The sequence below is a fragment of the Pezoporus flaviventris genome, unplaced genomic scaffold, assembly GCF_033815535.1.
Source record: "Pezoporus flaviventris isolate CSIRO_AGI_PZ_B2104156 unplaced genomic scaffold, CSIRO_AGI_Pfla_v1 ptg000002l, whole genome shotgun sequence".
Taxonomy (NCBI): domain Eukaryota; kingdom Metazoa; phylum Chordata; class Aves; order Psittaciformes; family Psittacidae; genus Pezoporus; species Pezoporus flaviventris.
Genome location: NW_026892550.1, coordinates 2,935,638 through 2,962,133, shown reverse-complemented (window position 1 = coordinate 2,962,133; position 26,496 = coordinate 2,935,638). Strand labels below are relative to the sequence as shown.

General features: G+C 42.7%; 1 protein-coding gene across 5 annotated transcripts in view; it reads left to right on the top strand.

Annotated features, from left to right (window-relative positions):
• The first annotated feature begins 298 nt into the window (after positions 1 to 298).
• The window catches only part of KDM3A (lysine demethylase 3A), a 35,588-nt gene continuing 9,390 nt past the window's right edge, over positions 299 to 26,496 (top strand). For 2 of the 5 annotated variants that reach the window (XR_009745756.1, XM_061466422.1), the window contains exons 1-15: positions 299 to 420; positions 931 to 1,119; positions 3,616 to 3,771; positions 5,985 to 6,095; positions 7,792 to 7,894; positions 8,990 to 9,114; positions 9,607 to 9,679; positions 9,764 to 9,852; positions 11,867 to 12,018; positions 17,387 to 17,949; positions 19,215 to 19,416; positions 21,082 to 21,296; positions 24,260 to 24,412; positions 24,640 to 24,735; positions 25,060 to 25,187. Coding sequence is in view for 4 of the 5 variants with exons in the window: in XM_061466422.1 (XP_061322406.1) it covers positions 949 to 1,119; positions 3,616 to 3,771; positions 5,985 to 6,095; positions 7,792 to 7,894; positions 8,990 to 9,114; positions 9,607 to 9,679; positions 9,764 to 9,852; positions 11,867 to 12,018; positions 17,387 to 17,949; positions 19,215 to 19,416; positions 21,082 to 21,296; positions 24,260 to 24,412; positions 24,640 to 24,735; positions 25,060 to 25,187 (2,337 nt within the window). In the remaining variant the exon portion in view is untranslated. Of the gene's footprint in view, positions 421 to 930; positions 1,120 to 3,615; positions 3,772 to 3,814; positions 4,358 to 5,984; positions 6,096 to 7,791; positions 7,994 to 8,989; positions 9,115 to 9,606; positions 9,680 to 9,763; positions 9,853 to 11,866; positions 12,019 to 17,386; positions 17,950 to 19,214; positions 19,417 to 21,081; positions 21,297 to 24,259; positions 24,413 to 24,639; positions 24,736 to 25,059; positions 25,188 to 26,496 lie in introns of those variants that run through there. The other 3 variants (XM_061466436.1, XM_061466445.1, XM_061466454.1) reach the window with 3 other exon arrangements.

Genomic DNA, 26,496 nt, shown 5'->3' with positions numbered 1-26,496 from the left:
TCCACACTTGGCCCCATCTTCGGGCTCTCCGTCAACGTGGGCGTGCTGGAGGACTCCTTCCTTCGACGCTTCGCGGAAGAATACCACCCCTTTTTTGTGATCCGCCATCTGCTGAGCAACGGTTTCGAGGCGTGGCCGAGCTCGCGGGCACCGCCCCTTTAGGCCAATCACAGCGGGAGGCTTGCCTTTAGCCACGCCCCGCTGCCTCCCTACAGCCAATAGAAACGCTGGATGGAGCGGCGGGGGCCGGCTGCGCGCCGGGGTGGGGAGCGGGCGGGAGGGCGCGCTGCTGAGGGGCCGGGCAGTGCCGCGCTGCGCAGCGGCTGCCGGCGGGGCCCTTCGCGGAGAGCGCGGGCCGGGGCCGTCTGACCCACGGCGGGGTGCGCCGGGTGGCGGCAGGGGCTGGGGAGGGAGAAGCAGGTGAGGGTAAGGGCAAGGGCATAAGGAGAGGGGTGTTTGAGATGAGCAGGAGCGGGTGCTGGTGACGCGGAGAGGCGTCCGGAAGGAGCTCGGCCGGGCCGCTTGTTCCCCTGCGTTCTCTTCAGCTGCCGTCCCCCGTTTCGGCTCTTGGGAGGGAGGGAACAAAGAGGCGGCGGGGCTGACGAGGAGGCAGGGAGACTGTCGGCAGCCGTGGGGATCTTCGGGAGCTGCACTGCAGCAGCTTGTGGTGTTTCCTTGCAGCCACCCCCACTGAGGCAATGATTAACAGGACCGTGGGCATACTGCGGGTGTCCGAGGGCTCGGCTTGAGCCGCTTGGGAAGAAGCGGGGGAGGGAGGGGACGGGGAGAGGGTGAAGGAAAGCAACGCATCTCCCGGACCCAGCGGCTCCCCGTGAGGGAAGGCGGGCGGGGGGCTGCCAGCTGACGGCCGCCTCCGTTGGTCTTGGTTTGGTTTCTTATTCTTCTTCTTCATCGGTTTCTGCTCTGGAGGTCTCCCAATGAGTTAAAATGGTGCTGAGGCTCGAGGGGAGCTGGTCGCTGCTCGTGGGGAAGAGGTTCCTCAGCCTCTCGGAAGAAGAGGACAGGTCGTGGGATACCAACCGCATCTTGGAATGGCCCTGGAAGTCAGGCAGGATCCGAGCAGTTTCCCATACGGATATATCCAAACAAGACCTGAAGGTAACCGGGAACTTTCAAAGACACCTGCTTAAACTAAAGCGCTTACCCTGTGACCTGGAAATTCGTGTGGGTGTGTGTATATACACGCTGTTGTTGGGGAGAGAAGTTGTCTTGGTCAACTTCACTGCGTACCATGCTTGAAAACACGTGCGCTTCTGATAAAGCTTTCAGCATGTTTGTGCTAATGCTGGAAATTGCCTCAAACTAGTTATAAATGTTCTTTCTAACACCAGCAATTAAAAATACGCATATTGTTATGGCACCTGCTGTGCCTGGGCTTTTTTCTGTGTGTTTCCTCGATGTCATTTAAGATCTTGTCAATTATGGACGTTTTCCTTGGAGATGAAACCAAAGCTATCCTGTGTTGGTGACTTTTCTTGCTCTTTGGATGAGCAAAGTACTTCTGCTGTCTTGAAAGATGTACCAAGTTCATGTATGGTGTTGGAGGCTTCTCAGACTCTTCTTGAGTAGTGGCTACTTCTTAGTCATGATTTACCAAAGGGATTTTTAAACACACATTCAGTTACTGCAAGCCGAGTGTAATTCTGTAACTACTTTTTGGGTGGAAGTCAAGGGACTTCCACTCTTTGACTTCACTGTTTGAGACTAAGTTCTAAAGGGGCTATTTGGCAACTGCTCTCAGTAAAACCATTCAAACATGCCTGGGCAATTACTATAGTATACAAAGTACTCACTAAGGGACAAACCTCCCTTATAGTCATTGCATCTTGTTACATGGTCCTCTTGTTTCTACAAGGGACTTTGGTGATATGCTGTTCTATGAGGCATCAACAGTGACGTTTTTCAGTTGAAACTGTTTCTTTTTAATGGGAATCTTTGTAACCTCTGATTAACTGGAGAAGCACCTGATCCATGTCAAGCAGAAGGAAAACCTACCTGTTTGTAACTCTTCTCTGGAAGTGTGAACGTAATTACGAAGAGCTCCGTGTTGTTAGGAGCTGAGCTGCTTGTTGTGTGTTTGCAGCAGGGGTGAAGCTCTCTAGGCAGTGGGACTGTGCCCATGCTGTACTTATAGTGATACTCCTCCTTATATATGAGGAGTATCATAGAATCACAGCATGGTTTGGGTTGTAACTGGTTACAGTTCTGCCAGAAGCGATTCAGTTGGTGCGTTCTCCAGTAAAAGTGTTATAAAAGTTGCAGAATAGACAACTGAGGTGTAGAAAGCTCTTTGTACCAACCCACGTGCCATCTCCGTTTCTCTCTCACAGCTTTGTGGAAGAGCAATGTATAGTTAGACCCAAAATAGTAATAGATTGGGCAAGGGGGAGAGGAAGAGGTCTCTAAAGGAGTAGGAATATTTATTCTTCTAAACTTTGCTTTCTGTACAGAAAAACAAGCTGTAAATAGGACTATCAGCTACTTCTAAAAAGTATTTTCTCAGCTGTGTTTTCCCATTTGTGTTGATCCTATGCAAAAAAAAACCAAGCCGTTCTGGTACTTGTGCTGTTTGCTTATCTCTTTAATTGTTTCTGTGAACTTCAAAATGACTAAATTAATTTGTGAACCCATTAGCACTCCTGTGGTAATGCTATATTGTGTGCATGCTTTTACTTGCCTTTCCCCTGAGAAGGAAGCTAAACACAAGGGACTGTTTCTAAGATTCACTCAACCGAGCTTTCTCTGCTGTTAGTTAAATGCATTTGGGTTGGATCTTGCTATTTTATGGGAAGAGGGAGTGATTTGTCTGAGTAGTGCTCTACTGTTGTCTTGGTAGGCAGTCCAGTTCCTGTATTCAGGCAGAGTTGTCATTCCTAAGCCTTTGCTCATCTCTTCGTATTGTCTTTGAAAGAAGGACAATGCCATCCCAAAGGAAGTGGGCATGGTATTGCCAAGAAGTGAGAACTGTTTTCCTCTTAAAGTTTGTGTAGATACTTCAGACTCAAAGATAAATACCAGTTCAAAGCAGGCAGCAAGTGACTTTCACATTATATGACTTGATCACCTTAACTGTCATTTGCTTTCAATATATTAACTAAAGCTGTTCTTTGGGACTCTTATTATTAGTATTTCTGGAAAACTTCATCTTGTTTATTCAAGTACTCTGATTTGGAGCTTGTTACAAATGCATCTGACACTATTCTGTACAGTTCTTTAGAGTTTTATATGTATATGGTTTTGACCTGATTGTAAACACTGGTGGCAGAGTTATCACATGTAGCTGTCCTTGAGCAGCAGAGGACTTACTGAGGTGGGGTGGTTGTAGAGTTAAATAAGAATGTTAATGTTTTATGAGACAGCAGTGATGATAAACCAGTTAACATTGGCTCTCCCCTAGAAACTACTAGGTCAGGCTGGGATGCTGTAGTGATTGCTTGATGGTGTCACAGAAAAGCAATAACCATCTTTGCATTATAAGTACTCTTGGTTTTTGTTTTCTTTTTTTCTTCATGAAATTGGTGCTTATCCTTTTTCATGTTGCATGTGTCTGAATTTTCTGGTTAGTCACTCCTTTGCTTTGTTTCCTTTCTGTAGATTTGTGTAGAATTTGATGATGAGTCATGGGAAAAACGAAGATGGATAGAAGTCTACAGCCATAAAATGAGAGCATTTCTGGTGGAGCAAAAACTGGTACTGGCTGAAAGAAAATCTCATGCCGGTTCTGTGTCTCCTGTCCAGTGGCCTGCTATGGCAAGTATACACTTGGCCTAACTCACTTTGGTTTTGCAGTTCTACCTTCTGAGGACAGTGTTGTTACAAGTGTGAATTTCTCAAGTATAGCTTCACTTTTGTACTTGTAACATGTAATATGAAGGGAGACTAAATCTCCTTGTATAGCTAGAGCTAGGCAGAGCCTGTAAGCATTTGAAGTTGGTATGTTCTGCCTAAGATACAGGGATGTATTTTTATGACTTTGCTTCCCTCCCAAGCCGCTGTTCTGTACAAAGTTAATTCCTTCTCCCTCTAGTCTCATGTTTCTTCCTCCTTTCATGAAACTGCAGCTAAGCAAAGAAAGAAAAAGGGTCAATAATAGGATTCTAAGGGTAGTGTATATTTATATCTTGTTTTACTCTGCCTCAAGTGCTGTTAATTCTTCAGTGATCCTTGGTCTGAGACAACAAGAATTGGAATGACTGATATGATGGCTGCCTGGCACAGATGATTTGTGAGATTTGGACTTAGTGCATAGAAAAACCTGAGCTACACTGTACAAGCCAGAGAACTAAGCTTCCTGTAACTGCCATGCATGGCTGGCTAGGCAAATGAGTCAGTGGAGGTGAACAGGGCACATTTCTTAATGTATTCAGCCAGGATAGTTTTACTTGGCTACTTTGAATATTGCTACTCCTAAAAGTAGTTGTTAAATAAACAAAGATGTAAACGTTCTGAACATTAAAACACGGGCTACAACTTCAGCATAATTAATACTCTTAAATCTGCTAAGTATAAGGTATGCAGTGTAATTTGTGCTGCTGCATTTTAGCTGAGCTTTTTTCTTAAGCAAAGCTAATCTAAGCAGATTTTTATTGCTGGTAGGGCCAAACAGGATGGGAGAGGAAGTGGAAAGATGAATCCTTAATTTTATTTCCTGACCTGTGCATTAATATCAGTAGTTCTAACAGTGGATTTTGCTGATACAATGTTCTGAAAACCTGCTTAGTTAAACTTAGCTGTTGTCCCTTTCCAAGTACCTGAACAGTGCTTACTGGATACTTGTCTTCAATTTATGCATAAGGTTTTCCTCATGATGCATTGACGTGTCAGTTCATGCAGTGTACATGTTCCAAAGCTCATTTAGCAGGGGAGTGATGTAGGATAAAGACAAGCACAATACTGGAGGCTGCTTTTACCACTACACAGGCAGGAAAGAAGGGGTCACAAAGGGGGTGTGTGTATTAACTTATTTAAATCTTGGTCTCAACTTGTTGATTCACGTATATAAAAGTTTCTGATGAACAGGATAACTTTACAGAGCTGTAATACCCAGTTGCTCCTGGAGAGAGTCTTGTTCCTTTTCTGGTAATACTGCCCCTACAGAGCTGTCCAGACTGAAGTGAAAATGATAAAGGGGAAGAAAGTCTTTTCTTGCTTGATCAATCCTTTGGAAATCCAAACACATACTCTATCAAAATGATTTTCTTTTTTAATTTAAATGGGGGACAAATATACTTTTCATGTAGGAAGGAGTTATTCTGGATACTTCTGGTGTTCCAGGCTCTCTGATGCTTTCCCACTCAGAGCTGCTACTGCAGGACCAGACAAAATTTAACCTAGGAACAGTTTTGAAGCTTTTAAAGGAAATCTTTGTTTCTTATCTGTTCTTAAAGCCTTTGGTATAACTGTGTTGGTACTGCAGTGTTATAACAACCATGAGACTATAGAAGTATAGCCCCATAGTATGCTGTATATACTACAGCAATGTACTTGTAGTGGTATCACAGCTGTGAGGCTCTCCAAGCATCATACATGCCTAAACTGGGGTTCAGTGTGTTGTCAATGTTGCATAACCTTTGAGAACTTTAATGTAAGCCATACAGCAGCCTTCATTGATTTCTAGTTATTCCCTCAACCTACCATAAGGAGGGCTTCCATTAACATAGCCGCAATTGGAACTTTTAGTATTAGTAAATTCTTTCTGTTGAGCTGAATGATTAATTGTTGTTAATGACAGTCCCCTGAACTGATTTTTTTAACTTATTCTAATAAATTAAATTGATTTCAAGTATAGTCCAGTAACTCCTGTTAAGCATGTATTAGAAACTTGGTTTATCTCGAGAGCTGTGTGTAGATGTGGTATCTTAACAGAGAAATAGATGCAAAACTAAAGTATTTGTTTAAATGCAAATGAGGAATGATGAGGTATTCTTACTCTGTTTCTAAGACAATGTTTATCGCTTTTCTAGACTTACAAATCCTTAGTGGACAAAGCTGGTCTGGGATCAATGGTTTCAGTACGTTATCTTGGTGAAGAGAGATGTGTTTTTCTTTCTAAAGACCTTTTGACACCCATTCAGGTAACCTTCTATGACATTATAAAGATGGAAGATAATCTTATATCTTGGTATTGAAGATAACTCAAGTTAATGTATTCTAAATGCAGACTTTAGATGGGTGAAAACTTGGAGTAGGTGTTTGTTGCTATAGCTCATAAATATCAGTTCTGAATGGAATGTGTCTGCTGAATAAAAACCTTCTGAAGCTGATCCAGGATGTGGTTACTTAAAAGAGCTGCTGAGGGTGTGTGCTAGGACAGTTACTCGGCACAGGTGACAGCAATCCCATCCTGTTGGTGGTGTGGATAATCTGGAATAGTTTAATTTTGTTCTTGCTGTGAAAGGAGTTGCAGGGATGTCTGGAATAAATCTTGCTGTTTCATAGAAACTCATCACATCCTAAACAAATGATGAATTGGTCAGGATGTAAATAAGGTGGTTGAATTACAGTCCCCTTATTGAGCACCAGGAAGGAAGCTGATTAGTGAGAATTGCCCTGCATGACTCGTCAGGCAGTTTTAAGAACAGTATCTCCTAATGGTAAAGGATTTAACCATTTCAGAAAAATACTCTCAAGACCTACAAACAGTCTGAATGAAACTAGTTATAGATGTCTCACGTTGAGGCTGGTGGTAGTGCCATCACTAGTGTTCTACTTTGACTTGTTAAGTCAGCAAATAGACAACTCTTCTTGAGAGACTAACAAAAGAATCACTTTAAGCTAAATTTGAGTTGTAGATTGTTGTCTTGCCTGTGTTGGCTCAACAGCAGAGTAGAGATTTCTGTACATAGCAGTCTTATCTCAATACTGCAGAAGGGAAGATTGCTCTTCTGGCAGCTTGAATAATAGTTTCTTCACTATCAGCTCTTCAGCCTTCTGCTTCTTACAGGTACCAAAGCAGTGTTTGGGATCAAATGCAAAAACCAGCAAAACCTGTTGTTTTTTTTCATTAGAGCTCTGAGCCATTGGTAAAAACTTGCTCTAAAAGTCCCACTTCCATTTTCCATTTGGTGTAGTTGATAATAGAGGAAATAACCCTCCCCTGAAATATAAATACATGATCCCCAGGGAAGTTGTGAATGCTCCATCCCTTGCAGTGTTCAAGGCCGGGTTGGACAGAGCCTTAGTCTATTGCAAGGTGTCGCTGCCCATGGCAGGGAGTTGAAGCTAGATGATCTTGAGGTCCTTTCCAACCGTAACTATTCTATGATTCTGTGAATAACTCTGAATGATTTTGATGTAGCTGTTTCCATTCATGTGAACATTTTGTAATGGTGCTTTGAGATGGGCTAGATCCTGGTGTTATAAATAGAAACAGAAAACTGAAAATATTTGCATTGACATCTGCTCAGGACTACTTAAAGTTGCTGTTTCTGAGAACTTAAAATCCCCAATTAAAAAATCTTGATGGTTTCATTAAAGTCAGTGCTCATTAGCAATGTAGGAAGCCAAAGCTAGGCTGTTTTCAGAACAATATTAAAGTGGACCTGGAGAGCTCACTTCAGTCTGGCTTGCAGATGCTCCATCCAAATGAGTGGTAAGGAAATGATGTCTGCCTCAATAAATCCAGTATCCTAGGAGCTGAAGGAAGACAGGCTAATGAGAAACCTGTTGGACTTCTTTGAATTGCTTCTATTTTGTCTCTAAATATTACGGTGTTTTGTTAATCAAAAGCATTACTCTTAATACCAACTTCTTGTTTTGCTTCCTGAATAGGATGTGGACAATTCCAGGCTTCCTCTTAAGGATGATCAAAATGTTAATGAAGAAATTCAGGCTCTGGTTAAGAAGCACCTGGATGAAACACGCTTGGTGCAAGGTACAAGCATGCTCTGTAGCAGAAAACTGGCAATAAATACTCAAGTCTAAAGGGAAATCTTTGCAGTGATGGGGTAAATGACACTAATCTGGCTTAGGGGTAAAAGCCTTTTTAAAATACTGATACCGCTTTCATAGCAGGGAATGCAAGATGTGAAGGATTATGGAGATTTAAGTTTCAAGAACTCTCTTTCTGAGACTGATTATGTATTTTGGGCGCATAGAGATGACTTGGTGATTATGAAGAGGTATCAGATTTGTAGCAATTCTCACTGGAATTCATAGGGTCATAGGATGGTTTGGGTTGGAAGAGACCTTAAAGCTCATTCAGTTCCAACCCCCTGCCATGGGCAGGGACACCTTCCACTAGAGCAGGTTGATCCAAGCCCCATCCAGCCTGGCCTTGAACACTGCCAGGGGTGGGGCAGCCACAGCTTCTCTGGGCACCCTGTGCTAGCGCCTCAGCACCCTCACAGGGAAGAGCTTCTGCCACTATCTAATCCAAATCTCTCCTCTTTCAGGTTAAAGCCATTATGTGGAGTTGTTTATACATTTGAGTAACCTAATTTTTTTTTTTTTTAGTCTGCTTCTTGCTTATGAAACTTCCCAAGTTTTAGAGACTTTTTTAGTCAAGTTTAATTTGTTGGGTTTATATTTGCCAGCGTCAAATTCTTGATTACTGGATTCACACAAGATATTTGGAGCCATGTGCTTGCATATGCAAGAAATATCTTACTTTTATGGAAAGACAAATATTGCAACTTAGGGTTGTCATTTCCAATACTGTGAAGAGATGAAGAATTGAATCTTCATTTCCGTGTCTCACTGTGAAATGCAGAGGTCAGTCTGGCCTCTGCTGTATGCCTTAACCTCCAGAAAAGTTCATTGAACTATTGCAGGAAGGAGGTAGCTGTACATAGCATTATCATGCTTTTTTATCCTTCTCAGCTCTATGGAAGTTGTCTTAAGGTTCTCAGTTTGTTTGCTTACTTGCATCCTGCATGCAATACTGTCAGCAAATTTATGTTGGTAACTGATCTTCATGCTCCTTTTTTTCTTAAGCTCCTTTTTCTTGTATTTTTTATCAATTCTTAAGGTGGGAAAAACATCATTGGTTCAAAAATCAGAATTTATAGCCTGGATCCATCTACTCAGTGGTTCACAGCAGTTGTTGTCAATGGTAATCCAACCACCAGAACTCTAGAGGTCAACTGTCAGGAGGTAAGAACCACTTGCTGTGGGTTTACAAAGATGGGGAAATGAGTGAGAACTTGTATTTCTATCCCCACCAACATCACTTTTAATTCTGTCCTTACTGTAATAAGCTTAAAGAAAGTAGAGGTTGGTGTAGTGCAGAAAAGCCTGTTACCCCAAAGTGTTTCTATCCGGTGCTGAGGGAATTATCAGACAGCAAGTGGGCTTCTATGCACAATGAGGGAGACTTGAAATTCTTAGTTGAAGAGTAAGGCAAACTTAATCATGGTTTCTTTGCTTTGTGCTGTGCAGACAGTGCTCTGAAGCACTGGTTTATGTGTGTGTTTTTGTGCAGAGACACTGTCACAACAAATATTGTTAAATTCAGCTTGGTATTCAAAGAACCTGGGAGTTAAGTGTCTAAGCTCAGCCTATACCACAGCATCTAAGATAAATCCATTCAAACAGAAACTTTCACCTCTTTAAAGGTCTGCTTCTGTGTTTTTGTTCCTTTCCAAGATTCCAGCTTTAAAAACTCTCGATCCAGAGTTAATTCACGTTGAAATCATATATGACAGCAATGGAAAATCTGGTAAGATCTATTATTGTTTGTCCTTCAAATGCTAAGTGGCAGATTTGTGATAAATAGACTAATCCTGATCACCTTCTCTTCCAGATAAATCTAAAAGAGTTGGGGGCATGAAAAGGAAATCATCTGAGAACAGTGGAAGTGTTGATGCTAAACACCCAAAATCTTCTCTTGAGGTAATACCTTGCTGTGTTATGTATGAGTGTTATATAAAGGTTATGTCACTTCTCAGAACAGCCTTAAATAAGGATTAGACAGAAAAGTAAAATAATAAATATAATCCCTGGGAGGGTGTGTTGAGTTCCTTGAAACTTGTCTAGGCATGAGAGAAACATCTTGTGATAATCAGCAAAAAGTTAACTGAGCCTTAAAGGTTGGCTTTTGTTTTGGTAACTGTGCTTTTTGCCCCCTCCTTCTCTTTGGAGTTAACCTGCCTGGTCATGTATTCTGGAGTGGGAGAAAACCCAAAGCAGTTCTCAAGTCTATAACCTCTGCTTTCTCATGTTCTTTAACTGTTTTGTACTTAAACTCAAAACCGTCAGGTACACTTTCATGCTTTGAGGATTCAAGCAGCAGTCTGGAAAATGTTTTTTCAGTAAAAAAGGGAATATAACTACTTTTCTGGTACTTTCAACTCTGTTATTTCTTTTATGGGTGACCTGCCAAGTGTCACTGAGATCTAAGAAAACAGTCTCAAAGGTCAGAAGATGGTCTGGGTAACTTAATGCTGATGAAAAATCTTGGCTTGGCTAAAGAACAGCACTTCAAACTTGCCCTATAATTTTGTCCCAATGTTTCAGTCCAAAAGTTGCATTTTAGGCAGGCCTTCTGGAAGCTCTGCAGTGGTGGTGGGGTGGGAGGGTTGGGGTTTGGGTTGGGGTTCGGGTTCTTCTGGCTTGGTGTAGGCAGTCCTGTGCTAAGGCAGCTGTGTGTATCTGGCAACGACTGGGTATTGCTATTAGACACCTTGAATGGCTTCACAAAGATAGAGCATGAGGAGCGAGTACAGGATAAGATTCCCCAAGGGAAAGAGTGGTCTACTTTTATTTACTGCTAAGGAAAAGTGTGCAGCAAATAAGTACAAAGCAGCTAATGCATTGCGGTCATAATCTGCTGATGTTTCTGTAGCTCATGCTTGAGTACCTTTAGCATCTTTTGGGTGCTCACTTTGCCATTCTTTTGCTTTCTGTGTATTCAGCCATGGAGCAGCCTGCTTGGTACACAAAAAGCTGCTCTTCGTTTCATATTCCAAATGTCCCGCAGAGGAGTTGCTATGATCTGAATTCATAGCTTGTTTCACCACAGTTTTTTTCTCTAAAATAGTGAAGTGAGATACTTCTAATTCTCCTCAAAGTTTTGCTTCAGAGGACTGGATCCTTTAGCACTTCTGTACTCTCTGGGAAATGTCTTGCAAATGGTTACAAGTGAGTGTACTTTTTAATACAGAAAACAGGAAGTCTGATTGTTTCTCTGATTTTTGGTGGCTGTGAATGTATGGGATTGATAAGGAGCTAGATGATTTTAAGGTCTTTTCCAACCCTAACGATTCTATGATTCTATGAAGTCATGTTTTTTTTCTGTTATCACTTGGTATCTGAGTACTCTTGACTTCTAATGTGGAGTTAATTTCAGTGTTGTTTTGAGAGCTTGCCTCAGTGCCTGACAGCTGTGTTATACCAAAGCTGAAAGGGAAATAGTTTGGAGTTGATGGCAATGGGTCTGTAGTGTAACTTCCAGCCGTAAGTGGAGTATGTGGGAGTGGAATGTGGATGTTAGAGCTGAGGAAGGACCCCTACAGAAAATGACTGGTTTTAAAGACACTAATTTGATAGGCCTGTTTTATTCCTACAAGAACTGTACATGTGATTTCATCAGCACGGCACTTCTTTATTTGACACTTCCTAGAATCCCAGTAAAAAGATCTTCTGACTACAAGGAAGATCACATCTGGATTTTTAGTGAGGTTGTCAGACTAACTTCACAGATTTAATTTTCTCTAGGATTTCAGATGAGGTTTAAGAAGTTATTCTAAGGTCTTTCCATCTTATGGGCTGAGTGAGGAATGGTCTTCAACAAGCTTTATAAAACACACTGGGAATGGCATTAATGTATTTGTCTTTTTAAGCTGAACCCTGCAAAGCAGTATTTCTGCTATCCTGAATTTTCCTAACTGAAAATCTCCCTTTACAGGTCTCTCCCAGTCAGGGAGCTGTGCAGTCAGTACCAACTGTGTTGGGTGAAGCATTGCTTGGCTGTACTCCTGCTAATAAAGACCAAAGGCATCCAGGCCTGCCCCTGCCAGCTAACTCACCACCCAATCTTGGTGCAGAAACTCCTCAGGGGTAAGGAATCAGTTGATGCTTATGCATAAATAACTCCAAATTCCAAAAGTAACTCCAATTCTTAGCAACACAAACTCGGAGGTCATCTTAAAGAACTGAAGTAACCAGTCTTCTGTAATGTTGGCATAGAAAACTGTTAAATTTGATTGCTCTGGACTTTATCTTTGAGGTAGTTGCTCTTCAGTGTCACAAGCCAATGTCGCTGCTTCATTGTACCCGCCTCTAAACTGCTGGGTTATACGTAGGTGTGGTGCCTGCATTTGTCAAACATATTTCTCCCAAGAGAAATGGAACACATTCAGGCAGATGTCCTGCATGCCAGCTTCTTGCACATCAAGTACAGGTCCTTAGTTATATTCCTGTTGAATGCCAGGCTTTAAACTTCTTTGTTACCCCAATGTCCTAGGTTCAGCAGTAGCAGTCATTTTTCTCCTTCTTAGTAACTGGTGCAGTGCTGTTTTTGACTTTCAGCCTGGCAACAACGCTGATAACGCCAGTGTTTTTAGTTGTTGCTAAGTAATGTTTACTCCAACCAAGGACTTTGAGTCTCATGCTCTGCCAAGGAGGCAGGGAAACCAGGGGGAAGCAGAGGCAGGACATTTGACCCAAACTAGCCAGAGGGGTATTCCATACCACAGCACATCATGCCCTGTGTGCAAACTGGGGTCAGTTACCTGGAAGGGCTAGATCACTGCTTGGGTTGGGCTGGGTATCATTCAGTGGGTGGTGAGCGGTTGTATTCTCTTCCCTTGTTATTTCCCTTATCATTACCATTGGTGGTATCAGCAGTGGTTTTGTATTATACCTTAGTTACTGGACTGTTCTTATCTCAACCCATGGGAGTTATGTTCTTTTAATTCTCCTCCCACATCCCTCTGTGAGCAGGGGAAGAAAGAAGGGGGGGGAGTGAGCGAGCGGCTGTGTGGTTCTGGGTTGCCAGCTGGGCTTAAACCATGACAGTTCTTTGTGATGCCCAGTGTGGAGCACAGAGGGTTGAGATAATGACAGATCTGACTGGAGTGTTTCTAACCATATTTGTGATAAGCATTTATTATTTTGGATTAATAGTCACTTGTCACAATGCTGGTTTATTGGCTCTCAGAGTTGTTGCTCTTGATCTCAGAGTTTCAGCATGTTGTACCTTACTTACAGCTGCTTTTTTAGTGTTTATCAGCTGGGGGGCTTGGGCTAAGGTTGTTGTTTCACTGTGCTTTAGGGTAATGACTTGTAATACAATAGGCTCATTGATCATGAAACTCGTCTGGCTTGCATTCCCAGTGTGGTCTTCACCTCTGTACTTCGGGAGGTATATAATGAAAGTATTTAGCAATTACACATTTTTTTCCTCTTTGGCTGGTCAACCTATAAGAGACATTCCCTTACCTTCCCAGCTCCCCTGCCAGACTATTTACAGCATCATTTGAGAGTTCTGAAGGTTTTGAAAGGCATTTGGATACCCTTGAGACGTGCCTGCTGATTGTGATGGGGATCACCATGTTGGCACACATACAGAGTGTGTTTTACTCGCAACCATTTTGTCTGATCTCGAAAGTTAAGCAGTCAGGTTTGGGTCTTGTCTAGGGTTAGATGACAATATAGGAAGACCAAGAGATTTTTCCCTGAGGTTGGACAGTCATGAGTGGCAGAGTGCGTGTGACAGTATGGGCAAGTATCTAGGCCAGTGGGCCCCTGCAGTGCTTTGGAACTTCACCACTGAACGAGGGCAAAATCCAGAAAAACTAGTAAAACACTTAAATGAGGTGTGTTGTCATCCTGGTCATACCAGAGAGGGACAAATCATGGCAATGTGCTGGGGCTTGGCCTATGCTTACAGAGCCCTGTTCAACACTATCCAGCACCTTCAAAGGGAAAAAAGATGTCTCTGGATCTGATGGCAAAGCAACAGACAACACAGCCACTCTAGCTGCAAGTACAGCAGCTGCTCAAACTGACTACAACAGACCATGCAGCTACTCCAATTCTAAGCACAGCAACTACACCAGCCCCAGCAACAAGTACAGCAGCTACCCAAACCCAGCAGCAATAGACAGTGCAGCTGCTGGTGCTACTCAGGCTCCAAGCACAGTGGCTGCACCAACCTCAACAACAGATACTACAGCCACTCCAACCCTAGTGACAGACACTGCAGCCACTCCAGCCACAGTGATAGTCACTGTAGCTAAACCAAAGGACCAGTTCGTGCCAATATCAGTTGCCCCTGTACACAAGAGGAAAAGCAAACAAAAGAGACAAAAAAACAACCCATACAGTGAAGAAATATGTAGAAACAATGCACTTACTACATGGGACATCATCTGAACAAGAGTTATCATTATGTGGATCAGAGGAAGAAGAAGAGGTGACTTCTCAACCCTGGACCTCAACTGAGCTACCGAATATGTGAAAAGATTTCACCCATCATCCAGAGGAGCACATTGTCACCTGGTTGCTCTGATGCTGGGACAATGGGGATCATGGTCATGGACTAGAAGGTACAGAAGCCAAGCAGCTGGGATCACTTGCTAGAGAAGGGGGAATTGACAAAACAGTTGCAAAAGAGAAATGGTCCCTCAGCCTTTGGATGCGGCTCTTGGCAGCTGTGAAGGAAAGGTTTCTGTACAAGGATGATGTTACGAGTCATTTGGTCAACTGAACCATGCTAGAGAGAGGCATCCAGTCTCTGAGGGAGTCAGCCATTGTAGAGATGATATGTCGTAGGCCGGATGCTGGGAGTGCACCCATAGATCCATATGAAGTTGAATGTACACGACCCATGTGGCAGAAATTTGCATGTTCACCATCATCATGCGCCCACTCATCGGCATCAATAACCTGGCGTGATGTAGCACCACCAGCAGTGGATGAAGTGATTCGTCATCTCTGAGAGTTCGAAGACAGTCTCCCCCCTTCCATGATTTCAGCTGTGGAAAAACCGTCCCAGGAGTTCAAACAATTGAGAGATGACCTAGCTGATCTATCCAGCTCTGCGCGTGTGCCAACCCACATTTCAGCTATTAGCAAAAGGCATCCTACTGCTCAAGAGAGAAGATATAGAAGGTATATGCCATGGGTCACCCTATGGTTTTACCTGCGGGATCATAGAGATGACATGAGGAAGTGGGATAGAAAACCTACCTCAGCTCTGGAGGAACAGGTGCATGAACTGAAGAGGAGAACAAACGTCAAGGCTGATCATCCCATGAAAGCTGCGGCTTCAGTCTCTGGTGAGCAGGTTCCCAGATGGAGTGAAAGAGCTGATTTTACTCCAGCTCCTGTGATAAAGACTAATCCCTGTCAACAAGACGTAAGTGACCGATGTTGTGATGACCATTAGAGGGGCCCTGCCTCCAGCCAGGTGGAGGTAGGGGACAATCAGATTTACTGGACTGTGTGAATCAGATGGCCTGGCACATCAGTCCCACAGAAGTATAAGGCTCTAGTAGATACTGGTGCACAGTGTACCCTGATGCCATCAAGCTGTCAAGGGGTGGAACCCATCTATATTTCTGGAGTGACAGGAGGATCCCAAGAGTTGACTGTACTGGAGGCTGAAATCAGCCTGACTGGGAGGAAGTGGCAAAAGCACCCTATTGTGACTGGTCCAGAGGCTCCATGCATCCTTGGCACAGACTACCTCAAGAGAGGGTACTTCAAAGACCCAAAAGGGTACCGGTGGGCTTTTGGTATTGCTGCTTTGGAGACTGAGGAAATTGAGCAGCTGTCCACCTTGCCTGGTCTCTCAGAGGATCCTCCTGTGGTGGGGTTGCTGAAGGTCGAAGAACAACAAGCGCCAATCACGACCACAACAGTACACCGGCGGCAATATCGCACCAACCGTGACTCCCTGATTCCCATCCACCAGCTGATCTGTAGACTGGAGAGTCAGGGGGTGATCAGCAGGACCCGCTCGCCCTTCAATAGCCCCATATGGCCAGTGCGAAAGTCTAATGGAGAATGGAGACTAACAGTAGACTATCGTGGCCTGAATGAAGTCACACCACCATTGAGTGCTGCCGTACCGGACATGCCAGAACTTCAGTATGAACTGGAGTCAAAGGCAGCCAAGTGGTATGCCACGATTGATATTGCCAATGCATTTTTCTCAATTCCTTTGGCAGCAGAATGCAGGCCACAGTTTGCTTTTACTTGGAGGGGTGTCCAGTTCACTTGGAACCGACTGCCCCAGGGGTGGAAACACAGCCCTATCATCTGTCATGGACTGATCCAGACTGCACTGGAACAAGGGCAAGCTCCAGAACATCTGCAATACATTGATGACATTATTGTGTGGGGCGATACAGCAGAAGAAGTCTTTGAGAAAGGGAGGAAAATAATCCAAATCCTGCTGAAAGCCGGTTTTGCCATAAAACGGAATAAGGTCAAAGGACCTGCACAGGAGATTCAATTTTTGGGAATAAAATGGCAAGATGGACGTAGACAGATCCCCACAGATGTGATCAACAAGATAACAGCAACGTCCCCACCAACTAATAAGAAAGAAACGCAAGCTTTCTTGGGTGCAGTGGGGTTCTGGAGAATGCACATCCCAGATTACAGTTCGATTGTAAGCCCTCTCTATCATGTGACCCGGAAGAAGAATGATTTTAAATGGGGCCCTGAGCAGCAACAAGCCTTTGAGCAAATTAAACAAGAGATAGTTCATGCAGTAGCCCTTGGACCAGTCTGGACCGGGCCAGATGTAAACCATGTGCTCTATACCGCAGCTGGGGAGAATGGTCCTACCTGGAGCCTCTGGCAGGCACCCTGCTTCTGTCACAAAAACGAATATAATGGTAGAAATAATGTGACAGGAAAACACTAATTCTGTGTATTAACGTTAAAAGAAGTGGTGTAGGTTTGGGGCTGGGTTTTGTAACTTTTTGTGTGTATCTCACAAGATAAATGCAGAAAAGATGTTTTCAATTTGAGCTTTTTTGTGTGGGAGCAGTTTTGATACCTCAGTATAGACTTGTATTATCAGCCAGGAGTTCCTTGAGCATTAAAATCTTCTCACACAGACACGCAAGTGAAATGGATTTGGTTATACAGTTGTCGCATGGACAAAGCTAGAAAGTAACTGTTTCATTGTGAGAGAAGGTAGTGGAGTAGCTGCAGTACTGAAGTTTGTGTGTCTCCCAATTTGTGTACAGCTTGCTCATTCTGTTCAACTCTTGGAAAAATCAAGCCAAAAGAAATCCCACCTAAAACCCCCCAAACCTACTTAACACCAAGTTTACAATCTTGGAACATCATAATTCAAAATAACATATTTAAATTCATTCTTTCGGGCCTTAAACGCGACTAGATTTGAGCATTAGATGTGCTGATTTGTTTGATATATGTCTGATCATTGCATGTTGTTTTCTAGCACGTGTAGACGAAGCTTACCAGAAACTCATCCTTCTTGTCTTAATACTGGAATGAAACCACTGAAGGAGGATCTGCCAGCCTTTCCTAAAGTGGGCTTTGTATCTAAAGAACAAACACAAAACCTTACCGATCCAAATGGTAAATATACCTCTTTGACAACCTCAAGATCTTCATCTGTGACTGATTCAGCTAAGGAAAAAGGAACCAGCATGAAAACCACCAATGAACCTCTTGTGAAGCCCACCACAAACTTTCCAAAAGAATACACTGCTGTAAAACAGTTGCAGCATCCAAACCCTTCCATAGCAATACCCCGGGGCAGCAGCACTGCTGAGCTGCAGCGGACTTTAGACTGCAGACCCTCCACCTCAGATGCTCATCTTCACTGTTTTACTGAGTCTGGATTTAAATCACACAGCAATTGCAACAGCCACAAAGGAAACAAACCAGATGAACTTGCAGACATGGAGCTTTTTATTAGAAGAAATTCAGCTGAGATTCCTTATGACAGAACTGAGAGTGAAGGCTTCTGGACTGGAAGTGCCAAGGTCCAGGATAATAGTGAGTACTTTCAAAACCTCATGTCATTTGAAAGTCTTTGTGTAACTACGTACAAGTAAGTCCTTTGTAACATCTGCGAAATTAGTAAGTTAAATTGTGTGAGTGAATCTGGAATTTGAGTAATTTATGAGTTCTTTTACAAGGGGAATGCATTTTGAGGAAAAATGTCCCTTCCTGATGAAGGAAAAGGACTAATTGTTAAATTGTAGAAAGAAGTTGTTACCAAATGTATGCAAGAACAGAACAGCTTACAAAAAGCAAGGTTCTCTTTGGAATGCAAATGCTGATGGCATAGTGAGACCTCTTTTTTTTTTTTTTTTTTTTTAGCATTGCTTCTAAATCTTGTAAGCAAGGTGAGAGGGAAAGTATTCTCAACAGGGCTTAGCTCAAAAGGAGCTTTCGTTTCATTACTGTTCTGAAAACAAAACCCCAAACCCAGAGTCAAACACTACCCAACCCCAGAATAACCCACCTCATCTCTTTCCTGTGCTCAGTTCCATGTGGGGAGCTCTTCAAGTTTTCCACATGGGACAGAGTGGGAAAGGCTGTAGTTCTTAAAAGAGCTGGACTGCTGATGTTATGTGTTGTGCTGTGCATCAGTTGATTGTTCAGGGTTCTGGGAATCTCCCGGCACACCCACCTCTCCTTCCCAGTCTCCTGTTGCTTGGCGTGGGGTTATGATGTGCTATTCCATAAATAATGTGAGTATGGAGCCAGCCAAGCAGTGGCTGTTGTGCCCTGGTAGGCCTCACCTCCAGTGTGGGAGGAAGACAAGTGTTTGGCATCTGTTACAGCAAGGTGCCAAAAGCAGTTGCAGCATGAAGGGTGCAAACAGGACTGAGAAATGGCCAGGTTGTGCTTTTGACAGTCTTGTGTTTTGATAGGGATGCTTGAAGACAAAGCTGTCTTCAGTACTTGTGAAGTGTGGTTGCTTTGTGCCTTGGTCTGCCCAGCACTCAACTACTCCAGCCTTGAGAGCTGAAGGATTTTCACTGAAAGCAGATGCTGATTCCTCTGTGGAGGAGCAAAAGGAGTTGTTAAACTTGAGTCCACAGTGGACTTGACTCCAGTGGAACTATTGCTTGAGACAGTTTCTACTCACCTGAAAAGAGCTCTCTGCCAACTGCAAACACTTCAGCATAACTTTGTTTCCATGTAAGGTGAAATAGGAAAATCTGATATGGATCTTTTACTAAAATGCAGTTACTTGCACCTTTTATGTAAGAAACTGCATCTTGTCTAATCTCCACTGCTCTTCCCTGCAGTACTAGTTCGCAAGTCCATTTTATCAGATGCTTCTAAAGTGAAGAAGCTGCAGCAAAGTGGAGAAGCATTTGTACAGGATGGTTCCTGCAATAACATTGCACCTCACTTGCACAAATGCAGGGAATGCCGTTTGGATAGCTACAGGAAGAACAAAGAGCAGAAAGACTCCACTGTCTTCTGTCGATTCTTTCACTTTAGAAGGTAAGAACCATTTTGACTCTTTATAGACCCTAATGCTCTTTAAATGTGAATAACATGTCCAAGTTGAATGACCTTTTTTCCTTTCTGAAAGGGAGTCTGTTGAGTGCTCTCTGTGTAGCTGTAACATTGACTTCCATCTTCCAGGACACACAGAAACCAGTTATTTGGTCCAAGTGGTCTCATTTAGATCTCTGGTTCAAACCTAGCTAGATGTCAGTGTGTAGCTGTTCAGCTCTAGGACTATACCTAACTACTGAGAGGTTGCCTTTGGTTTTGAAGCCCTTAGAAATGTTGTAACTGCTTAATTTGAGTAGAAAATATTTTGGCAGTACTTTGAGCTCTTGATTTTGCTGTTCTGGGGTGAGTGCCAGTGGGACAACATGAGTTTGGTTTGAGTGCTCTCAGTAGTACTGGAGGCACGAGTGAGAGTGTAGATTCTGTGCATGTCTCGTGAAGTTTATCAGTTGGATGTGTGGAATGTCAGACCTATACCCCCAGCTGCAGAAGAGCTGTAGGCTCTGATATTGTCAGTGGAAGAGTCAAAACCTTTGTTTAATCTACTGAATTCTTAAGATACCATGAGGAAACCATTCAAAAAGGTGCTTAAGCTGTTACTGTAACATAAGCCTGTCTGGAAGCCCAGGCTGCATGTTGTCTGACTGTGTTTAACATGTCCTTCCCTTTGTTTTTAAGTTGTGTAAATATTTTTCCATGAGCTATTTGATCTCACATCCAGATGTTGTTGCATGCTTCTCGTTTTCCCCCACACCCACTTACACTTTGAAGCATGGACTGTGTTTCCAGGGAAGAAGGTAACACCTGTGATATTAGAGAGGAAAAGCAAGAATACTATTTACTGTCCCACAAGGGAGATGGGGAGCTGACTTATTCTCAGTTTTCCTTTTGGCTTTCAGAGGGATGACTTTCTTTAGAGGCTCTAGGTAGACTAGAAAAGCTGTAAAAAAAGCTGCAAGACCTTTTGAACAGAGAAAACTGAAAGCAGAAAGGTTACAAAGACAATGAGAAAAGAACCTCTTCCACTCTTCTGCTTGTTTCTTGAGGTTTAGTCTTCCACTACAACACTGTCCCTCTTGCACATTTTGTAGCTAAAGGTTTATAGAAGTGCTACTAATCTGTTGTTTAATCTCAGATTAGAGGTTTTCCTGTAGTAAATCTTGGGATAATCTGACATTAACTGAAGCATTCAAAAATGTGCGAGACCAGAGTAACAACAGACTGCTGATTCACCTTCTCGGGGTAAGAATCCAGACTTGCAGTGCAGTTCAAAGCCATTGAATCCTCTGGTTAAAAGCATGAAGCTAATAGAACCATCCCTTTTTAGTGAAGGTGGGATCCTTCATGACAAAGCATTTTAAAACCTGTTAACCTGATTTTGGTTTTGTGTGAATAAGAAACAGTATAAATCTTCAGGATTTTGTAGAAGATTTCCTAATGTTTTGAGTCTTTTTAAACAAGGAGGACATCAAGTGTGCTTAATGCTAATGACTAGTATGTTTATCCATGCCTATTATAACCATTAAGAGCTAAACTCATTGACATACAGGATACATATTTACAATTCAAGCACTGACTCATTGGAGTGAATGTAAACTAAGAAAGCATTTGAGATGATGGGTTTCTCCTCTTCCCTCTTTCTTCCCACAGGTTGCAGTTTAATAAGCATGGAATACTACGTGAGGAAGGCTTCCTAACTCCAAATAAGTATGATCCTGAGGCTATTAGCTTGTGGCTGCCTTTATCAAGAAATGTTGTGGGTCTAGATCTTGACACAGCCAAGTACATCCTGGCCAACATTGGAGACCACTTCTGTCAGCTGGTGATATCTGAAAAGGAAATGATGTCTACAATTGAACCACACAGTAAGATCAACTTGTATTAAAATAACCTGTGTTTTAATAACTATATGTGAAACTTCAGGCTTCTGACCTATGTGAAAGTATATTGCATGCATTTGGAAATCTCATGTGAGACTTCAGTGTTTGCCCCTCCTCTGAGAGGGGTAATGGTTAAGAGCCAGTGTGAACTTGTGTCAACAGCTCTGCTCTCAGGCGGGGGAAAAGGAAGAGAAATTCTACCCTCTTTGTCAAAGACTTTTCTCAGTTTATCAAATTACTTTTCCTGTTGCAGAGAGTGTAATTCTGTTATGAAACAAAGTGTAAAGAAACCCAGCAGGCAGCTGACAACAGTCTGTTCTTAGCATGTAAATGAAATAAAGCTTTCATTTTGGCTGAACAGATCCTACTGGATTGCTTTGGTCCTACTTTGTTCTTGCATAATGGACCTAGTGCTGCCTGTCAAGTCAGTAAGGAAAACCTTTTCCTCCATCTGAAAGTTTCCAGTAGGACTGCTTTAAGTAACTATATATACATATAGTGTATGCTTTCCTGTCTGCTATCTGTATATAGCAGACAGGGCAAACCTTGTGTCCTCAAAGACAGGTTTTCTTGCCACGTCAGAACCTTTCTGTAGCAAACATGAGCAGACAAATGGGGAAGGCTGTGATCTTGTGTAATCACTTCTCAGAGTAGAATGACTCTTAAAACCATATTTGTTCTTTGGATTATGAGTACTTGACTGAGAAGCAGAGCAGTTTAAAAGACTGTCTACCCTATGTCTTATGCATTTGGATAGTACTGACATTATATAATGATAATTCCAGTTTGAGTCACTGCAGGGTTTTGAATAGAAGACAAAAACCTGAACAGGCTTGAATGCCCTTCACAAGGGAAGGGAAGACTTGAGATACTTTAGAATATCTTACCCTGCACCATTTGGAATCTGCAAGCTGTGCTCTTTGCTTGAACTGGAACGTATTTAGGCCTTTGGAGCCAGAGTATCGATAGGCAGAGTGAGAGGTACAGACTGGAATACTGAAACACTTTGAGAAGGATGACATTTTGGCTGGAATTTATGAAACAAAAGGGAGGTGTGGTGTTTCTTAATAGCAGAGGATGCATCTACTAATGTACCTACCAGAGACACCCTCTGCTACAGAAACCAAAGACGCGTGTGAGTTCTGGAGGTGGTTTGAAAGGAGCAAAACGTCATGAATTCCTCTTCACTTATTGTCCTGGCTGGTGAGAGTGAAGAAACTCCATTTCATTAAACTGGAGGGTATTATTAATGCTCTGGGTAGGAAAGAAGTGATTTACAGTCTGGATATTCTTCTGCTTTGAACAATTCAGGAGAAGAGCCCTCACTCAGTTGGCACAGGACAGAGGTAGATTCTTTCTGACACCACAGTTTGAAGCTATGGTAAAGCTTTCTTTGCAGGGCTCAGGTGAAACGCTTCCTTGTCATTAAAAGTCAGTCTCTGACAAACTGACCTTTTCCAGAAGCCACAACAGCTCATTCAGGTATTGCTTTTTAGGAGATCATTTGTATTTGAGTGTTTTTGCACCCATAGTATGTCTCAGGGTCAAGCCCTCTTCTCTGTTACCAGTGAGTTACTAGCCTGGCAGGCAGAGCTAAAACACAAACGAGCATGAAGATGATGATTATTTGGGAGGGCTTCCTTAAAGAGAGTTCCTTAAAGGATTAGTAGAAAAGCACAAGTGAAACTATCCCTGTGTAATAAAAGATTGACCAGTGTAGAAAGAACAGCTTGTTGGGTCACACTGCTCCTTGGCCATCAAGTGCCAGAAAGGAGTCTATGGAAAGAGGAGATGCAATCAAACTACTGAGAGGAAATAAAAGAATAGGAGGAGTAGAAAAGGACAAAACGTCCCAAACTGAAATATCATGCAAAAGGTAACAAAAATCCCCCCTTCATCCTGTTTTGGGGGGAAATTGGCCTAGGAAATGGTAACCATAGTGCGTGTGTTTAAAAGCAGAGAAGAATGGAGGTGGTGCTATCTGGATTTCAGCTTCCTGGAAGAATTCTGAAGCAAAGTAATCAAAAGAATTCTTACCTCCTACTTAAGAACAAGTTGTGCCAAGTTATTCTAGTTCTGTTCCATACATAGCTAATGGGCATTCTGCAGAAGGAAAGCAACAGATGTCTGGGATGCTGGTGTGGTGTTTTTAGCCTACATTAGGACATGGTCTCTCATAACTTGCTTTTAAAATGAAGAGGTGTTGTGGGCAGAGGAGTTTCAGAGCAGTTACAAGTGTGGAAGGTGGTAGGAGGAGCAGACAGATGTGTGCTTTTGTCTAGTCTAGTTTTCTAACTGGTGTCATAATGAAACTGAGAGCAGGCTGAAATAATCTGTACATCATGCAGCCCTGAAAGGGCTTGTAAGATACTGTCAGTGTTTGGGATGTTTTGAGTGAACTGAAAAAGTGGTTTGGGATGAGGAGAGGTGGAGTGTGATGGTGATAAGAAACCTGAACAGCAGTAGTGAGTTCTTTGGAGAAGCTACTCACCATTCTGAATGATACACACCTGTAAACACATAGAAAACCTGCTGAAAAGAACTACTTTACCATTACACTGTAGAGCAGAAAACAAGGACAAGCTGTGTGTAGCAATCTTGACATTAAGCTTAGCTTGCTAATAACTTCTTTCTGAGGTAGCTGTGGAACTTCCACTTGGGTGGATGTCAGCAGTGTGCATGTTCACTTGGGCAAATACATGCTGGGAGTAAGAGATGCAGTTGGTGCTGCACAGGAGACAGCAACACTGAAGTGCTTCAATGGAGCTATATTTAAGGTGCAAATACTTAGTTTTGGTTAAACTAAATGGTTTCGGTTTCAAGCCTTGGGTGACATGGTCTGGTGTGAGGCATCCCTGCCCATGGGAAAGGGGTTGGAACTGGATGATCTTAAGGTCTTTTCCATCCCAAACCATTCTATGAAACTAACACTTTGGGAATTCCCTCAGGACAGGTCGCCTGGAAGCGTGCAGTTCGTGGAGTCCGGGAGATGTGCGACGTGTGTGACACCACAATCTTCAACCTTCACTGGGTCTGCTCCAAGTGTGGCTTTGGTGTGTGTGTAGATTGCTACAGGATGAAGAAGAAAAGCTTGCATGAAGGTGAGGATGCATATTGCTACTTCCAACAAAGGAATTCAAGCCTTCAAACATGTAATTTGAACTTGGAAGTCAGTAACAACCCTCAGCAACAAGACAATAAACCTGCCCAACTAAAAGAACTCATTATAGACCTATGGTTTGGTGTGTCAATAGCAGTAAAACATGCAACCTTCTAGAGAAGGGTGAAAGCTGTGCTAATAAAACAATGTATTGGTTTTGTCTTACAGATGATGACTCGGATACTTTCTCCTGGTTTAAATGTGTGAAGGGGCAGGTACATGAACCAGAGAATCTGATGCCTACACAAATCATTCCTGGAAAAGGTATCTTAAATATTAGGTTGGGCTGAAAGGAAGCTGTAGGCTTTTACTGTCCTTTGTATGTTGTTGAGATAGTACTGAATGAGGGGAGGTTTTAGTAATGAAGTTAGTAAAAGCTTAGTCCAAAGCGTGGAATAGCCTTTGTGTTCTTAGTACTGCTTTATTATGTTTGACCTTTATAAAGAAGTATCACAACTTCTCATTTACTGATGAACTCTCTTCATGTACTATTGGTTACCTGCATAGATACACCATTTCTTATAAAGGCTTATTGAATGCTGGATGCTCTAATTCCACATGAGCTCACTAATGACTCTTTTCCTTCAGCTCTCTACGATGTAGGTGATATTGTTCACTCCATAAGAACAAAATGGGGAATAAAGGCTAATTGTCCTTGTGCAAATAAGCAGTTCAAAGCACTATCAAAGCCAACTCTAAAGGAGGATTCAAAACAGGTATTGCTACTGTCTCATGTTATGTCTGTGGTACAGGCTTGCCTCAGCTACTGCCTATGGTAACTGACTTTATAAGGGTGCCAGTGCTGACCATTACTGCTAACCCATCATGTAGGGTTTTCTTCACACCTTGTGTTCAGTGTTCATCTTTCTGTTTCAGTTCTTTTTTTTTTGGTGGGGGGGGGGAATCTCATTTTCTCATGCCTCAGGAAGTGACCTATCCTTGAAATATGCTCAGTGAGGATTTCCTAGGACAAAAATAGGATTAGATTGAGAGAACCCATAAAAGTCTTAAGAACAGACTAATGGAAATGGTTGTAAAGTGGGGACTACCCCTTGGCTCCTGGAGATGTAATACATGCAGCATCTAGAAGAATAAGTAGGGTGGAAGAGCATTGGAATCCATAGATTAACTGAACAGGAATAAAACTAAGGGCTAGAGCAGCATGGAGAAGTACTGGTTTCTCTGTGAATCCTGGTAGGAATTTTGCTGTTCATTATATAAAAGATTCTAACAACTCCAGTCCCCCACCATGTGCTTATCTGTAAATGGATGTAATGTGTGTTGCTTTTGAAAGCAGAGCACAAATTAAGGGCTTAGTTTTGCAGCATCTTGCAAGAAAACAACTGAATTAAGTAACTTCGATTTTGTTGTATGATTATTCATAAGCTTATTTGGAAACTAAATGTGTAAGAAGCAGGCTGAGCTTGACTTTGGTGCTGGTAATCAATAGGAGAGTTGAAAAATATTGTGAGGAAGATGGCTATGGGTTTCAGAAGTTAGCTTATGACTGACCTAGCTTCAGTCTTCTGTTTGTTTCCTCTGTGACCCTGGGCAAAGAGCAGGATTGAAATATATCTGTACCTCTCTGTGTAAAATTAGGTCCTGCACTGGTTGTATTAGGATCAGCTTAAAGTGTGAAGCATTGTATTATGTTTGGAATCCTTCCCAAACATCAGCAGACATTGAGATGAAATAAAGAAGGTAGCAGTAAGCAGGTACAGGTGCAGAATAATTTCTTGACTGGAAAGTATTTGAGCAGAGAGAAGAAATTCAGCTGGTTATGCAGGAATCCCAGGTCAGAGCAGCAGTTCTGGTTAGTCTGTTATTAGCATATCTGGTAAAGAGCAGATAAATCAGCTGAGTAGATGTGCAGCAGTCCTGTGCTTGTTTGTGCTGGCCAGGCTGGTGCTGTGCTCATATGCAGGTGTATTTTTGGCAGGTGAATGGACTTTTGCCCCCACTTTTAGGAGCACTACATATCTGTTTTAGTCTACCAGACTGGACCCCAGCTTAGCCCTGGTCTGA